The 18,448-nt window shown below is 50.7% G+C and overlaps 2 protein-coding genes across 3 annotated transcripts in view; one reads left to right on the top strand and one right to left on the bottom strand.

Annotated features, from left to right (window-relative positions):
• RBM11 (RNA binding motif protein 11) overlaps positions 1-17,839 on the bottom strand; it is a 69,437-nt gene extending 51,598 nt beyond the window's left edge. Inside the window, exon 1 of the mRNA XM_073668239.1 lies at positions 17,640-17,839. Within this exon, the coding sequence (XP_073524340.1) occupies positions 17,640-17,735 (96 nt within the window). The 5' untranslated portion in view covers positions 17,736-17,839. The remainder of the gene's footprint in view (positions 1-17,639) is intronic.
• Positions 12,640-18,448, top strand: part of LOC141236267 (stomatin-like) — a 51,148-nt gene continuing 45,339 nt past the window's right edge. The window contains exon 1 of one of the 2 annotated variants that reach the window (XM_073668238.1): positions 12,640-12,912. Coding sequence is in view for 1 of the 2 variants with exons in the window: in XM_073668237.1 (XP_073524338.1) it covers positions 17,992-18,035 (44 nt within the window). In the remaining variant the exon portion in view is untranslated. Of the gene's footprint in view, positions 12,913-17,823; positions 18,036-18,448 lie in introns of those variants that run through there. The other variant, XM_073668237.1, reaches the window with a different exon arrangement.

Raw genomic sequence — 18,448 nt, 5'->3', positions numbered from 1 at the left:
ACAGTGGGAGATGGACCACCATGCAAGGACGCCGCCAGGTATGTTACAGTACCTCCCCCCTTACGCCCCCTCTTCTTCAGGCCTGCCAGAATCTTCCGCAGGGAATTCGAGGACCAGTCGTTCACTGGGTTGGAGGGGGACAGAGACTTGAGGGTAATCTCTGCTTCGAGGTACATCTTGTCAAGCTCACAGGAAAAAATAGACGGGTTATCAGGTACATAATGAGGAAAAGTCACTGTCTCTTTGTTATCTGGAGGTATCCCGGAGGATTCAGGAAACAACTGGAGGTCCTCCGCCGGGTCAGAAGAGTGCAGAGGCTCAGAGAAAACAACTGCTTCAGAGTACACTAGGTCGGACTCACTGGAGGAAGCAGGCGAGGTATCGGGTACCGAGTATAGGAAAGTCTCTGTCCATTCACCACCAGGTGGCACCCCGAAGGGTTCTGAACACAACTGGAGGTCCTCCGCCTGGTCGGAGGGGTGTAGAGACTCAGGAGTAACCTCTGCTTCGGAGTACACTAGGTTGGACTTACTGGACGAAGCGAGCGAGGTATCAGGTACCGAGTATAGGAAAGTCTCTGTCCATTCACCACCAGGTGGCACCCCGAAGGGTTCTGAACACAACTGGAGGTCCTCCGCCTGGTCGGAGGGGTGTAGAGACTCAGGAGTAACCTCTGCTTCGGAGTACACTAGGTTGGACTCACTGGACGAAGCGAACGAGGTATCAGGTACAGAGTATAGGAGAGTCTCTGTCCTTTCGCTACCAGGTAGCACCCCGAAGGGTTCAGGAGACAACTGGAGATCCTCCGCCTGGTCGGAGGGGTGTAGAGACTCGGAGGTAACTACCACTTTGGGGTACCCATTGTCAGGCTCACAGGACGAAGCGGACAAAGTATTGAGTACCGGGTGTAGAGGATTCTCTCTCCATTTGTCATCGAGTGGTATCCCGGAGGATTCAGGAGGCAACAGGGGGTCCTCCGCCAGGTAGTAGAGGTGCACAGACTCTGAGGTAACCACAGCTTTGGAGCATCCTTGGACATGCACACCGGTTAAAGTGGGTGAAGCATCTGATGCCGGGTGCAGGAAGTTCTCCTGTGTGGAGTCTGGATGGGCAGAAGTCTCTTCGGGCAGGAGAACTGGTGCACTACCCACGCACATTACCAGTTGGGGCTTCTCCGGGATACAGGGAGATGAAGCTTCAGTAGGGACTTCAAGGTTGGGGTCAGGAGGTCTCAGGGAGGACAGACCCTGGCGTGACGGCTTGCCTCTACGTCTAGCACGTCTGGACTGCCTCTTGAGGTTGGGAGAAGTATTCCGGAAAGCGTAGTCACCCTGTGAGGATTCTGGGTGGGCAGTAGTCTCATTGGGCTGGAGGACTATTGCGCTACCCACACACATTACCCATCGGGGCTGCTCCGGGATATTGGGAGGTGAAGCTTCAGCAGGAGCCTCCGGGTTAGGATCATCGAAGACCATTAGAAAGGCCACCAGGAAGGCCATTAGGTCCAGGAGGATCGGATCCTGTGTTTCATATAGGGGGTTGATCCATTCCAAGGCATCACCCGCCAGGTAAGACATCATAAAGGCCACTTTAGCCCAATCGGAAGGAAAATAGAGAGGGTAGGCCTTAAAGTGTAGCATGCATTGCTCCACAAATGCACGACTTTGTCTAGGATCCCCATAATAACGTAGCGGATCCGCGGGAACGAGGGCTGATAGATCCATCTGGACGGGTGCGTAATTCGCCTGGAACTCAGCTAAAGGGGGAAAAAAATTTATTTATTTTATTTTAATGCATGAATTCGCTGGAAAAACTTCTCAAAGAGCGAAGGCCGTGGGGCTCAACGGGAACCATGGCCTGAGCATGCTGTTATGCACACGCCCGGGCTAAGCGGCGTGTGCGTGTGATTGGTAGTGATTCCACTGGACCGTGCCGGAGAGTGAATGCCTGGAGGGGCGTGACTAGGTATTCACCCGATCCGACCAGGGTCGCACGACGGCATACGACGCCAGTGCACCAAGGAGGAACCGAGCAGAGGGACCAGGTGCTACTCCAGGACAGACCCCGGACACGGCTGTTGACCCACACAGGGGAATACAGGAACAGGCTGGTAGGCTGGCACACAGACTGGTGGGTATAGGCAGGCACGACTGGTATGCAGGCAGGCGGGTATGCAGGCAGGGGGGTAAAGGCAAGCACAGCTAGAGTGCAGACAGGGAGGCACTAGCAGGTAGGAACACAGGCGGGATAGGACCCAGTACACACCGGGACTAAGGAACAATACAGGCAGAGGGTTACAGGCAAGCACAGCTAGAGTGCAGACAAGGCTGAGCAGGGAGGACAGGGCTCAGTTCACACGGAACAGACAGGAAGGGAAAGACAGAGCCAGATACTCACACAGTACTTGCAGAGACAACAAGCAGGAGTTAGGTACGAGTTCAGACTCTGCAGAAAAAGGAAGGGAACGGACATAGAGGCAAACAGGTAAAGGACAGGAGAGAGTTCAGACTGGAACTGAGTGTACGGAGGAGACCGACACTGCAGAGGGATACAGGAGCGGGTCTGGGAATACGGCCCCCAGAGAGGCGGAACGAACAGGCAAGGAGCGTGTTCAGACAGGACAGACCAGACACAGGAGCGGGTCTAGGAAATCGGCCACTAGAAGGCGGAGCGAACAGGCAAGGAGCGTGTTCAGACAGGACAGACCAGACACAGGAGCGGGTCTAGGAAATCAGCCACTAGAAGGCGGAGCGAACAGGCAAGGAGCGTGTTCAGACAGGACAGACCAGACACAGGAGCGGGTCTAGGAAATCGGCCACTAGAAGGCGAGAGGAACAGGCTAGGAGCGTGTTCAGACAGGTCAGACAAGATACAGGAACGGGTCTAGGTAATCGGCCCCTAGAAGGCAGGAGGAACAGGCTAGGAGCGTGTTCAGACAGGACAGACAAGAGAACACAGAAAGGACTCAGTTCAGACACGGGAACTAATACCGAAAAGCAGGAGACATACAGGACTCAGTTCAGACACGGGAGCTGATACCGCAAAGCAGGAGACATACAGGACTCAGTTCAGACACGGGAGCTGAAACCGCAAAGCAGGAGAAATACAGGACTCAGTTCAGACACGGGAACTGATACAAAAAGCAGGAGACAAGAGACGGGACCTGGCACCTTCAGAGTGCAAGCACACACTGAAGGAAACACTATGCTCAGGCAGGGATAGAAGGGAGCTGCTGAGCTATATACCAAGTGACAGACAGCAATAGGCTGAGGACGCACAAGGGGTGTGACCCACAGCAGGTACAAAAGGCAGGAAGTGATCGGGCGCCGCCCTTAAGCAGCAGAAACAGACACAAACAGACAGCATGGAGGGAAGCCAGAGAGACATTCTGGACAGGAGATCAAGTGCGCCCTCTTGCACAGTGGGAGATGGACCACCATGCAAGGACGCCGCCAGGTATGTTACAACGGGCATGTGATCTGCGAAGGAAAAAAAGGACATGTGAACAGTGCTATAGATTACAACGGGCATGTGATCTGCGAAGGAAAAAAGAACGTGTGAACAGCGCTATAGATTATAACGGGCATGTGATCTGCGAAGGAAAAAAAGGACATGTGAACAGCGCTATAGATTATAACGGGCATGTGATCTGCGAAGGAAAAAAGGGAATGTGAACAGCGCTATAGATTACAACGGGCATGTGATCTGCGAAGGAAAAACACCAAGGTTACTTACCGGTAGCCGGTTTTTCCTGAGCCCATGACATCACACCTTGAGAGGATCCGCCCCAACAAGGACAGGAAACCGTCTGAAATAAAAGGGCGGTACCTCTCCCTCGCTTCAGTTGTTTACAGAGCATTGAGAGGACCTCCCTAAACAGGTTAGGCACATAACCAACACCACAATATACATATACACACCACCCCAAACAGTGCACACCAGGGTGTGAGAAACATAGAAAAAATAAGGGGGGGAAACTACAGGTGCTGTCATGGGCTCAGGAAAAACCGGCTACCGGTAAGTAACCTTGGTGTTTTCCCCTCCCCCATGACAGCACACCTTGAGAGAATTTTGGAGAATTTATGAGCACCCTAGGGAGGGACCACCGCCTGAAGTACCCTTCTCCCAAAGGTGAGATCAGAAGAGGATAGATTCAACCGATAGTGCTTAAAGAAGGTGGATGGTGTAGACCAAGTAGCAGCCCTACATATCTGCTCGATCGAGACGTCTGCTCTCTCTGCCCAGGAGGTTGCAACGGCTCTGGTGGAATGAGCCCTCACATTGTCCGGGGCTGGAACCCCTGTGGACGTATAGGCTAAGCAAATGGCCTCCCTGAGCCACCTAGAGATGGTACCCTTGGACACCCCGTGACCTTTCCTACACCCTTGAAAGGTCAGGAACAGAGAACCGTCTTTCCTCCACAGACTAGTCATGTGAATGTACTGTAGCAGGGACCTCCTAACATCTAGGCTATGGAACCTGACTTCCCCTGGGTTCTTGGGATTGCTGCAGAACGAGGGTAGCACAATCTCCTGACTACGGTGAAATCTAGATACCACCTTGGGAAGGTATGCTGGATCTGGCCACAAGGTGACCCTATCCTCAAAGATTTGTGTGTAAGGAGGATTAACCGAAAGGGCCTGCAGATCACCCACCCTACGGGCTGACATTAAGGCCACTAGGAGGATGGTCTTAAGGGTGAGAATTTTTGGAGAAACCTTGTGTAGAGGTTCAAATGGTTCACTAGTAAGAGCGTTCAAGACTAAGTTCAGGTCCCAAGGAGGAACACCCAAGGATCTAACCGGTCCTGCTCTGGCACAGGACTTGATAAACCTCGAGATCCACCTATTCCCAGCCAGATTACAATTGTAAAGTGCTCCCAAAGCTGAAACTTGAACCTTAAGGGTCCCTGTAGCTAGACCCAGGTCCCGCCCCTTTTGCAGAAATTCCAGGATCCCTCTGATCGGAGGTTTGCTCGATAGCGGGATATCTATAAACTCTAGGAATTTACCCCAAACCCTGCTATAAATCTTAGTTGTAATTGGTTTTCTGCTCCCCAATAAAGTAGAAACTAAGCCTGGTGAAAACCCCTTGCTACTCAATAGCGACCTCTCAAATTCCATGCCGAAAGATGGAACCCCCTGGCCTGGGCATGGAATACTGGTCCCTGCATGAGAAGGTCCGGCCTCTCTGGTAGAATCCAGGGATCTGACACCGACATTAGCCGAAGCAGAGAGAACCAAGGCCTCTTGGGCCAAAAAGGGGCTATCAAAATCACCCTGGCGCCTTCCTCCCGGATCTTCCTCACCACTACTGGAATCATCACTAATGGCGGAAAGGCATAGGCCTTCCTGAACCCCCAAGGAATCTGGAGGGCATCTAAGGCATGGGGATTTTCTGCCGGATTTAGGGAGCAAAATCTCTGCACCTTTCTGTTTGCCCTTGTGGCGAACAGGTCTATGTCTGGCTGCCCCCATAACTGGACAATCTGATGGAAGACCTCCGGGTTCAACCCCCACTCCCCCTGTCTTAGGGTATGGCGGCTTAGAAAATCTGCTTTCACGTTTTCTATCCCCTTTATGTGAAGGGCGCTGAGGGATAGGAGGTTTCGCTCTGCTAGACCAAGGATCCATTCTGCCACCACCATCAGAGGGCGTGACCTTGTCCCTCCTTGGTGATTCACATAGGCTACTGCTGTCCGGTTGTCGGACCTGACCTGGACATGGTGATTTTGGATGTGAGGGAGGAAGGCCCTGAGGGATCTTTCTACGACCCAAAGCTCCTTTAAGTTTGAGGATGCTCCCCCCTCGTGGTAAGCCCAGTGACCCTGAATTGCGAGTTCTGCCAGATGACCCCCCCCCATCCTGAACTGCTTGCGTCGGACGTAATTACCAGATCTACTGGTCTGGACCATTGAACGCCTGCGGTTAGATTTCCCCTGACTGTCCACCACGAAAGGGAATCTACTACTTGTGGGGAGAGAGAGAGCCTGCCTTCTAAATGCCCGTTGCAGGACCTCTGTGCTGACAGGACCTCCCACTGAAGCCGCCTCATATGCCCCTGGGCCCACATTACTGCTGGGAGACAGGCCGTCATAGAACCCAGGAGGGACATTGCCTCTCTCAGAGACATCTCTGGAGCTTGAATGGCCTTCGAGACTAATGCAATCAACCTGCAGATTTTGTCCTCTGGGAGGAAGCAGGTTTGGAGACGAGAGTCTAGGATTAGACCCAGAAAGGTCTGAGTCCTGGAGGGGGTTAGTCTTGATTTTTGGAAATTTACTAACCACCCCAGCTGATGCAACACTTCCGTGACCACTAGGAGCTGACTGGAGCAGTGGGCTTCTGTTTTCCCTATTATCAAGAAGTCGTCTAAATATGGCACGATCACTACATTCTTGATCCGTAGGAAGGCTGTCACTTCTGCTATTAGTTTCGTAAATATTCTTGGGGCAATGGAGAGGCCAAAGGGTAGGGCAGCAAACTGAAAATGCCTCAGCTTCCCCTGAATAAACAGGGCTACTCTCAGATACTTCTGATACTCCGGATGGATTGGGACGTGATAATATGCGTCCTTCAAGTCTATTACAGCCATAAAGCAGTTGCGATGTAAGAGCTTCACTGCCGAGCTTACTGACTCCATCTTGAAAGTCTGGTTTTCTACTACTTGGTTCAGACTCCTGAGGTTGAGGATGGTCCTTAAGGACCCGTTTGTTTTTTTTATCATGAATAGTGGGGAATAGTACCCCCTCCCTCTCTGTGTTGCTGGTACTTCGAGAAGGACCTGCTTTCCTACTAACTCTAACACTTCTGTTTCCAGGGCTAATTGTTCTTCCTGGACCTTTCGTAGGGGGGTAACCACAAAGGTCCGCCAGGGGGTCTGGCTGAACCGGATCTTCAGGCCCCCACTGATAACAGCAAACCCCTGGATTCTGAAAATTATCGCATCCCAAGCTGGAAGAAAGTGGGAAAGCCTTCCACCCACTTCCAGCCTGGCGTCATTGGGAGGATCTCTTCGAACTCGAGGATGGTCCTCCAAACATGTAGCCCGATTCTTTTTTGGACTTGGCTTCCCATTTCTTTTTGTCTCCCGGAGGACGACCCCGGTTAAATTTTCTCCTCCGAAAACTAAATCTTCTTGGTTCCCCCGAAAATCCCGGGAACCCTTTGGTTTTATCGCCTGCTTTTTCCAACAGGTCTTCTAACTTTTGGCCAAACAGGAGTCTACCATCACATGGGAGGGAGCACAGTTTCTGTTTCGAAGGTAGGTCGCCTGGGCAACCTTTGAGCCACAAGGCCCGCCTGGCTGCGTTGGATAGTCCCGCTGCCCTAGCTGACAGTCTAACCGAGTCAGCTGAAGAGTCGGCCAGGAAGGCCGATGCTGTTTGTATTAGAGGTAGCTCTGCAAGTATTGCCTGTCTGGAGACCTTTATATCTTTAAGCTGGTCTTCCAGCTGTTGGAGCCACACCATCAAGGACCTCGCCACACAGGTGCTAGCCACCGCTGGTTTTAGGCCACCTGCCGCCGCCTCCCACGTGTGGCGCAGGAAGGAGTCAGCTCTTTTATCCAGGGCATCTTTTAGGACGCCAGAGTCCTCCAAGGGCAGGGAAGACCTTTTCGATGACCTTGCCACAGTCCAGTCCCTGAATCTTACTGTTAACCGGAAATGAGCGTCTCTTCTTCTCTCCCAAGCCCGCAAACATTATGTCCTCCCGGGATTTAGATGCTCTCTCTTCCTCCAGACCCATGGTTGATCTTACTGCCCTAACCAGTCTGTCTGTATTCTCAATGGGGAAGCAGGGTCTACCACCCCCCGATGAGGAAGAGGACGATGAATCCCACTGCTCCTCGGACTGGGAGGAATCAGAGACGGGAGAAACCTCTCTACGGGGCCTTTTCTTCCCTCTAAGGAACCCTTTCAGGGACCCCTGAACTTCTGCATGTACTATGGACTTTAAATCTGCAGCAAAATCCCAGAAATTCTCAGCTATGGTTTTGGTCACACAGCCCTGGCAAAGTGGTTTCTGCCACTCTACTGAGAGAGAAGCTTGGCAAAGGGCACACATTCTATGCTTTTGCTTGGCACTACTCTTCTTAGGCTCCTAAAAAAAGGAAGCACATAAGAGACTTCCCGTTATTAACCAGTGACATTCACGAAGCTCACTCACCCTCGGAGGTCACAAACTGGTACCGGATTCGGAGGCTGTCGCGGAACCGTTGATTCCATTCTGGATGGTCCCGAGGCACTCGAAGCCTTACTCCTGCGGCTGCCACTACGATTACTCGAGCGGCTGTCTGTATACGATGCATCCCTCTGCTTTTTCTGTTGCTGAGGTGGGGGGGTAAGCTGCTGCTGCTCCTGGCTATCTGGATCAGCCATGTCTCAGAAGCGCACCACGCTTCCAGGATAGCTCCCCCCCCTTAAATATAGGGCCATCCAGCCTCCTCCGGTCTGTGGGCCCTCCCCCTTCCTCAGGCCGGAGCTCCGTTGAAAAAAAAAAAAAAAAAAACCGGCCTGGGACGCTCCGATGGGCGCCGCCATCTGACGTCACCCAGCGCGCCGCTCCCAGCGTGCCCTGCGCCGTGACGTCAGGCGCGTCACACCCGGAAGCGTTCCACACTGCAGGGGAAGGACGGCGCCGCGGTCTCCGGGAGGACAGAGCCTGCCTCACCGCGTGCACCCCGCTCGGCGCAGAGACCCCAGGGGAAGCTGCGGACGGCGCTTCTGGGATACTGAACCCGGTGCACAGGCCAGTGCCCGCTCTTCCACACCGGGACAGCCCCAGGTAAGTCTTCTTTCTTCCAGACAGGTTCCCCATCAAGGACAGGAAACCAACTGAAGCGAGGGAGAGGTACCGCCCTTTTATTTCAGACGGTTTCCTGTCCTTGTTGGGGCGGATCCTCTCAAGGTGTGCTGTCATGGGGGAGGGGAAAAAGGACGTGTGAACAGCGCTATAGATTATAACGGGCATGTGATCTGCGAAGGAAAAAAGGGAATGTGAACAGCGCTATGGATTATAACGGGCATGTGATCTGCGAAGGAAAAAAGGACATGTGAACAGCGCTATAGATTATAACGGGCATGTGATCTGCGAAGGAAAAAAGGACATGTGAACAGCGCTATAGATTACAACGGGCATGTGATCTGCGAAGGAAAAAAGAACGTGTGAACAGCGCTATAGATTATAACGGGCATGTGATCTGCGAAGGAAAAAAAGGACATGTGAACAGCGCTATAGATTATAACGGGCATGTGATCTGCGAAGGAAAAAAAGGACATGTGAACAGCGCTATAGATTATAACGGGCATGTGATCTGCGAAGGAAAAAAAGGACATGTGAACAGCGCTATAGATTACAACGGGCATGTGATCTGCGAAGGAAAAAAGAACGTGTGAACAGCGCTATAGATTATAACGGGCATGTGATCTGCGAAGGAAAAAAAGGACATGTGAACAGCGCTATAGATTATAACGGGCATGTGATCTGCGAAGGAAAAAAGGGAATGTGAACAGTGCTATAGATTACAACGGGCATGTGATCTGCGAAGGAAAAAAGGACATGTGAACAGCGCTATAGATTATAACTGGCATGTGATTTGCGAAGGAAAAAAGGGAATGTGAACAGCGCTATAGATTACAACGGGCATGTGATCTGCGAAGGAAAAAAGGACGTGTGAACAGCGCTATAGATTATAACTGGCATGTGATCTGCGAAGGAAAAAAGGGAATGTGAACAGCGCTATAGATTATAACGGGCATGTGATCTGCGAAGGAAAAAAAGGACATGTGAACAGCGCTATAGATTATAATGGGCATGTGATCTGCGAAGGAAAAAAAGGACATGTGAACAGTGCTATAGATTATAACGGGCATGTGATCTGCGAAGGAAAAAAGGACATGTGAACAGCGCTATAGATTACAACGGGCATGTGATCTGCGAAGGAAAAAAGGGAATGTGAACAGCGCTATAGATTATAACGGGCATGTGATCTGCGAAGGAAAAAAAGGACATGTGAACAGCGCTATAGATTATAACGGGCATGTGATCTGCGAAGGAAAAAAAACAAACAAAAAAAAAAAACCAACACAACACATTAGGCCTCATTCAGATAAGTTCTATGGTTTTCACAGCCAGACCTTGTCCCCATTATAGTCTATGGGGCTCTTCACATATCGGGACTTTTTGCAGGCAGCACATGGACGGCATCTCATGAGTAACAGTGTATAACAGCATCATGGAATAAATGGCAGAGATATTATTTTTATTACTAAGGTTTGCAATTTCTAAGTTTATTTTGTTTAAAAAACAAAAACAAATTTCACTGATGAACAACAATCCCTGTTTTTATGTACAAGAAAAGGCTGAGCGCACACGATGCGGTTTTAATGCATTTCCACAGCAATTTTTCCTCCGAGGAAAGGCATTGGCAATGCCATGTATAGCAATGGTAATCCGCATGTGCTGTGCACATGATGCATAAATTTCTGCTGCGAATTATCATTGCGGCAAAAACGTCAGGAAAAACAATTCAGGCACGATTCCTCAGCCAACTGACTTGCATTGAACCGCAGCAAACCCGCATGTATAATATCTATACATGCGGATTTGCTGCGTTTCAATGAAAATCAATAAGCGCAAAAACGCGCCGGAATCGCGCTGCGGCTGGTACCCGGGTCGGGAGAGGAGGCTGCTACTCCTCACATCCAACAGCTGCTCTGGCTGATAACAGTGAGAGCAGCGTGGATGGGAGAAGCAGCAGTCTGCTCTTCCCAGCCCGTGGCAGTTCACAAAAAAAACAAACCTTTGTACTCACTTGTCCGGCGACCCCCGGTGTCCTCCTGGTCCCCCACGGCGATGTTCACTCCTCGGCAGCTCGCTGTACACTGCGGAGCGCGGGCTCACGCCTCGCAGTGTACTGCCAGGACCTGCGGTGACGCCAGTAATCAGCTAATCGGTCTCATGACCAATCAGCTGATGCTCCCGTGGGGACATTCACAAGAATTTTTCCACGCTCTCTAGCTCATCGGGGCTCATCAGATGATGGACCCCAGTGACCCCCTGCAGCACTGTATACTGACAGGAGGTGATTTTACACTCGTCAGTATACAGTGCTGTATTCTACAGCTGTGACATTAGTGATTGCTGATGTCACAGATGTAGAAATGATCCGGATCGTCGTGGGACCTTGGCGTTACGTGGACTGCGTTGTCGCGCACCGCTCCTGCTTGGTTCCCGGCACTTTGCAGTGAGTTGAAGGACCTGCGCTGACGTCAGAGTCATGTGACAGGTCACGTGACGCTGACGTCGGCAGGTCTTTCAATTCAATGTTGCCGGCAAGGGAGAACGAAGTGAGCAGGACAGCGCGGGCCATCGGAGGGTAAAGTATACATTTATTTTTACCACTCTCTCAGGTCACACTATATAAATCCATGCCGTTTGCATGGATTTATATAGTGTGACCTAGTTGTCAAGCACTTTCCAGGTGATGCTAAAATCGCCTGGAAAGTGCTTGTCAATCCACATGCGGAAACGCATGTGAATCCGCATGTATTCCGCAGGAAAAACGCATGCACAATCTGCATGCGTTTTTTCTGCCAGGGAGATGCAGAAATGCAGAAATTTTCTGCTTCATTTCTGCATTGTGTGCACATACCCTTATACGGCTTCCTGTCTCTCCAGCTACTCTGGTCTCTAGGAGCTTTGCTGCGACTGTACTTTCTCTTCCGAAAGGAGCTTTTAAAACGGGGAACAGACACAGTGGGAAACCCATGTTTCTTGTCTGCGGCCTTATTCAGGATATCATCTAGGCCCTTGCCAAAAAGGAAGTCCCCCTCACAAGGGATTGAGCACAGTTTAGACTTTGACTGCACATCCCCCGGCCAGCTCTTTAGCCATAATGCCCTACGGGCTGCATTGGAGAGATTTGCGGACCGGGCAGCCAGCCTAACTGAATCTGCCAATGCATCTGCCAGGAATGCAGCCGCCCCCTGCACAAGGGGAAGGTCTGACAGAATCTTCTCCCTCGAGACATTCCCCTTAATCTGGTCTTCCAACTGTTGAAGCCAGATCATCATAGACCTGGCGGTGCAGGTGGCTGCCACTGCCGGTTTAAGAGCCCCTGCTGACGACTCCCAGGCCTGTTTAAGGAAAGACTCCGCCTTTTTATCCAGCGGGTCTTCTAAGGCCCCCAAATCCTTTTGAGGATTCTTTTGAGGACTTTGCGATGGCCACATCGATCTTAGGGGTTTTGTCCCATCTAGCTGCATCCTCTTCTTCAAAGGGGTATCTCCGCTTAGAGGAAGAAGGCAGCTGACCCTTCCTCTCAGTTTTTTTCCATTCCCTATCTATAAGGGATTTGATTCTTTCATTAACCGGCAATGTGTGTCTCCTTTTCTGGTCCAAGCCCCCGAACATGACATCCTGGACTGTTCTGGGAGCTTTGGTATCAGTAATACCCATAGTCACTCTAATGGCCTTAACCTCTCAGTATTATCTACCGAAAAACAAGGCCTACCTCCCCCATCATCATCCGAAGACTCCGATGACGATGATGAGGAGAGATCAGAGGAGGAAGGAAGTTCTTTAGTAAAACGGGACTCTACTGATTCCTCTGAGTCTGAGGAAACCTGCTTCTGTTTCCTCTTTCTGAATGAGGTTAAGTCTCTTAAAGAATCCCTAACCTCCGTTTGGATTAGATTTTTTAACTCCAAAGAAAATCTGGGGGACTCCTCTGCTATGGTTCTCTGGATAAAGTCCGAGCAAAGGTTTTTGGCGTAGGAGGTGGGAAGGCTGACTTTACATAACGCACACTCCTTGTTTTTACTCTTAGCATTACACTTCTTTGCCTCCTAACACCCCCAAGAATTGAAAGGAGAGAAAGAGAAAAACAGAGAAGAGCACATTACTTAAGGTGAGACTTTCACGAAGATCACTCACCACGCGGCCGTTCAGACTAGGGTACCGGAGTCAGTGGTTGTCGATCATATGAAGGCTCCCATCTGGCGGAGGTGGATGGACGAGGTTTTTTCTGACCGGTTCTGCCGGCACTCGTACGACCCCCACTGCTGTGGCTCTGATGATGGGAAGACTCTCGGCGTTCCGGTTGCTTGAGCTGATTACGCTGCTTTGGCGGCTGTGGCTGCTGCTGTTCCTCCTGCGGCGGTGACAGCGGTTCCTCACTCATGATGATGGGAATGCAGACACCGCCATCTTGACTGCTTCCCATCCTTTTAAAGCGCAAGGGCTCCACCTCCTTTAGGCTCCTCCCCTTCTGGCAGCGTGCGCTCTCCTTCTCTTTTTTTTTCCCCTCTCACCAGCTGGCGCGCTACGCCACAGAACCCCCCCAGCGTGCGCGCAGCCCAGTGGCTCCCGGCGCGCTTGCAGCGGGGATGACCCGGCATCGCACCCCGCGCATGCGCAGACCCGAATTCTGGCACGCTACGTAATAGGGCGCATCATAACCCCGCACTTCCGGTGCGCTACGTCACAGGGCGCGACGCTACCCCCACGTGCGCAGATCCGGAAGACCTGCCGGCCGGCGCGCTCAATCACCGCTGCCATGTGAGCGCAGACCCGGCCGCAGGACCCGGCGCACGCGGGAGAGGACCCGGAAGGCAGCCTCCACCCCACCCCGCACGCAGACCAAGGTAGCAGCCAGATGGGGCTGAGAACAGAGGGCCATCTGCTGCTTCTTCACGGCCTCCAGGCCGCACCGATCCCGGAATCCCAGGTAGGCGAGGTACCACCTAGCGAGGCTCCCATCAAGGACAGGAACCAAAACTGATGCGGAAGAGAGGTACCGCCTTTTTATTCAGTAGGTTCCTGTCCTTGGTGGGCGGATACCCGCTCTCAGGTGGTGCTGTCATGGGAGAAGGGGAAAAGACGCGCTGTATGTCAGTGTCCGCGGGTGATTCGCAGCCTCAGATGCAAGCGTAATGCACATGGATTCCCATCCACTATGCTGTAACATCTGGACGCTGCTGGTTTGACGCTGTATATACAAGCAGCGTCAAACCTGCAGCGGCTCCTGACCGTGGCCACGTACCCAAACTCACCCGCAGCATGTCGATTTCTGTAGCGGACACGCTAGTCTCCGCTGCAGATTTTGACCGATTGAAGTGTCATTATATGCGGTGGATTCACATGTACCGACAATAAAAGTGCAGCATTAGAACACCACATAAATATGCTGTGTCCAAAGCGCTGCTGAGTGCTGATTGGGGGGCGTAGAGGCTAACAAACCAGCTATGAGATGTTAATAATGGCCAAGGACCATGTTTGCCTAATGGCACCTTCCCAGGCTAAAATTAACAGCTCATAGCAGTCACATAAATTACATGAATAGAAATGCTAATGTAGATTGGGTGAATGGGACTGACACCCAGCTCTTTTGTTTGGTGATGTCAAGGTGTCATTCAGACCTTTTCACAACCAAAGAAAGTAAATAGACACAGTGTAAACACTTTATTTGAAATACAACAGACACGTTCTTTAATCATTTAAATGAACCAATATACTCATCCCAGTTCTTGGTAATCCAAGGGCTTAAGCAATGTCCCAAATAACTTTATTTAGCTCCAAAAATCATTCATTGATGCTCAAATACGCTTAAAAAAACGCATGTAAAAACGCATCAATATCGCATGCGGTTTTTCTGCCAGGGAGAGGCAAAAACGCTCAGGAAATTTCTGCTTCAAATCTGCATCGTGTGCACATAGCCTTAAAGATGTATATGAGGCCTTTCCACTTACTATAAGGCTGCGTGCCCACGATGCATTTTCCAAACGTTTATGCTGCGGAATTTCCACAGCATAAACGCTTCGGAAACGCTTGGTAATCCGCCCCCCATGTTCCACAATGACAAGCCGCAATGTCAATGCTGCGGATTTTTCCGCAGCATTTATGCTGCGCTCAAAAATCCACAGCAGGTCCATTAATTTTGCGGACACGCAGCGTAATTGCCGCCATTGACTTGCATTGGACCGCGTGACATCCGCATCACTACATGTGGAAAAGTGGATATCACACGGTTCAATGTGCGGATGGTACCCAGGCCTGGAAGAGAGGAGACTCTCATCCAGACCTGGGTACCATAGAAACTATAAAAAAAAAGAATTTAAAATAAAAAAGAAAGCTTATACTCACCTTCCGATGTCCTCCCGGTGTTTTGTCTGCTCCGTCCGGTCTCTTGCAATGCTCGCGCTGTTGTGAAGGACCTGCCATGACGTCATTGAGTCATGTGACCCGACACATGACTGAATGACGGCACCGCAGGTCCTTCACAACAGCACGAGCAATGCAAGAGAGCGGACGCAGCGGAGATAACACCGGGAGGTCACCGGAAGGTGAGTATAAGCTTTATTTTTTATTTTTTAAACTAACTTTGTCACACTACTATAAATCCGTGCCGGTTGCATGGATTTATATAGCGTGAACAAGTTGTCAAGCACTTGCCAAGTGATGCTAAAATCACTTGGAAGAGCGCTTGATAACCCGCATGCAAAAACGCTTGACAAACGCTTCTACCTGGCGGAAAAAACACATGTAAAAACCGCATGCGTTTTTTCCTGCCAGGTAGAAGGGTAAAAAATATGCAGCATTTCTGCATCGTGGGCACATAGCCTAAGGGTGTGTGCCCACGATGCAGAAATGAAGCAGAAAATTTCTGCATGTTCTTGCAGTCAAAAACGCTTGCGGATTTTACACGCGTTTTTGACGCATTTTTACAAGCAGATTTGACTTGCGTTTTTCAAATGCATTGGGACCTCAAATCTGCATGCAGAAATGCACAAATAATGGACATGCTGCGGATTTTTCCACAAGGAAAATCCGCTGCAGAAAATTCCGCAGCATGGGCACAGAACATGCAGATTTTCATTGGGGATCATGGGGCACGGATTACCAAGGGTTTTTCAAGTGTTAATGTAGCACCCTGAGGATTCGGCTGCTACAGGGGTATTGCACCTCAACCCAGAGGTGTGATATTCCACTCCCGGGTAAGGATGGAGTGTGGATCTGAGCTCGGTAGGCTGCATGCACTACATACATCCCATTTCCGAGGAACAGACCAACGGTACTCCCACTTAGAAATGTGCAGGTACGACCGAGCCTGTTCCTGGCTGGAGTGGGAGGGGGGTGGAACATCCCATGTAGTGTAGGGGCAGATAGGGGGAGCAGTCTGGGTAGTGATAGGAGCTCATTGGGTGCTGGTCACCTGAGCTCACACATAGAGGGATATATAAGGTGGGCACCAACTAGAATCAGGGTCAGATGCAGAGGACAAGTCAGCTGTACAGAACAAGTCAGTTGGAGAGGAGCCTGTCTGATGCAGAGAACAAATCAGCAGAGAGAAGGAAACAGCAGCCCTGGAGAGAGAGAGAGTGGAGCAGAGAAAGACCCAGAGGGGGAAGACTGAAGGGACCCAAGAACCCAAATTAGAGCACCGGGTGAGGAGTCAGCAAAAGGGTACCGGAACCCAAACTGGTGGGGGCAGAAAACAATCCCCAGCCAGAGACCGGAGGCCGTGGGCAGCATCTGCCACGGCCACCCACCACATTCACCCCGAAGGCACACCACATGAAGGGTCAGGGAACCCAAGGCCAAGGGTGTCCCAACAGCAGGCCCGAGGGAGCTGGACTTAGGTGGATCACTGGTGGGGACGGCTGAAGAAAGGACAGAGGGAGAGCTCAGGGTCACGCTCCGGACTTGTTTGGGGGTTGGCTGGATCCAGGACCTGGTGGACGCAGCACGGCTCGGGTGGTCACTAGCAGCTGGAGTGACCAGTACAACATCTGCAGTAAGTAAACACCCTTAACTGCACAACCCGACTCTGTCTTCACTGCCGTCTGCACTACACCACCACAACCCCCATCCTCTGCGCCTGTCCCCTCTGAGGCTATACCCCTCCCGTTGGGGGTTATCTCACCAAGCTGCGCACCCACCATCAGCCTCAGCGGACCCTGCTGCTGCGGCGGCCACAGTGACCGCATCACAACGGGTGGCGTAGTCGACACAAAAGAACTTTAGTAACATCTGTAGAACTGCCACATCACACTGAGCTTGACGCCCTGGGCACGGGACCGGGTCACAGCCGCTCGGAGACTACAACCCCCCATCTGATCCGGTGCCGGGTATTCCCCTCAAAAAGGAATATGTCCCAGGGGGTGCGTCATTTACGCTGCGGAAATTCCGCATCAAAAACGCATAGTGGGCACACAGCCTAAAACCTCCTTCACTGAATATAAGGGAACCCGCGGTGGTACTGATTATAGGGTTGGATCACGCAATTCAATTTTTATTCATATTAATAAAAAAAAAAAAAAAATGGATATCAGTAATTTCCAGCATAAATATTTAACTCGCAACTTTTTGCTTTGATTGCGAGACTTATTACAATGACTCTGAGTGACACAAATTATCGGTTTCATGGTGAACAAAGCACCAAAATGAATGAAATATTTAATCCTTTTTTTTTTTTTTTACATGGGGGAGGCGGGGACTTTTGGACTTTGTTGGAAGCCAATTAAAAAAGTTTTATGAATATATCATAAATTATATTGTTCCCTAAACCCTTTAAAAATTGCAAGCCATAGGACTGCCCCCCTCCCCATAGGTGTATAAAGGTGCTGAGCCCGGTACCTGCAGGAAGAGCTCGTACAGGATCTCCTCCTTCACATTACAGTCCAGATTCCCCACGAAGATCGTCCTGTCCGTCTCCTCCTGCCTCCTCAGCATGATGCCGGCGGCTCAGCTCCCAGCATGTCTGCTACTGAGCCGCTTCACAGCTGTGATCATCTTCCACCGATCACTAGAGCGCCCGGTGACGTCACGGAAGAGGTGCGGCGGCCATTTTGGAGAAGACCAAATTCCCCCCTGATAGCGATGGTCTCAGATATGTGCTGTAAAATCTCTATGAAGCAGCATTTTCACAACACCATAATGAAACATTAAATTCAGCTTTGTTTTATTTTTTAATAATCCACTTGGTGACATGTCTCTACATAAAGGGAGGTGCAGTTCCTGGGGTGCAGACCAGTAAGTAACATTTTTTTATATAAAAGCTTGGCAAGTGAAACTTTGGTCGCCATGGGCAATAACCCTATCAGGTTGCAGCTTGTGTTGTTCAAAGTGCTGGTGACAAATGATAGCTGGATTCTGATTGATTTAGTTCATGTTTCCAAGTAGCATAAACATGGGGGGCAAGCCATGGTCTCAGATACCGAAGGGAAATATATATATATATAGTACAATGCAAATATTTCACTTCTTACATTACATGAGTGATATCTATTGTAAATTCCACAATAGCTCAGAAACCGGCGAATCGCTCCACACAGTATACTGGCCGCCATAAAATGCTCCATACATGATACTGGTCCTTATATAACGCTCCATACAGGATACTGGCCCCCATATAACGCTCCATACAGAATACTGGCCCCCATATA

Source organism: Phyllobates terribilis, unplaced genomic scaffold, assembly GCF_046119375.1.
Source record: "Phyllobates terribilis strain yellow unplaced genomic scaffold, ASM4611937v1 Scaffold_2__4_contigs__length_985480577, whole genome shotgun sequence".
Lineage (NCBI taxonomy): Eukaryota > Metazoa > Chordata > Amphibia > Anura > Dendrobatidae > Phyllobates > Phyllobates terribilis.
This window is presented reverse-complemented; position numbering and strand designations above follow the sequence as displayed.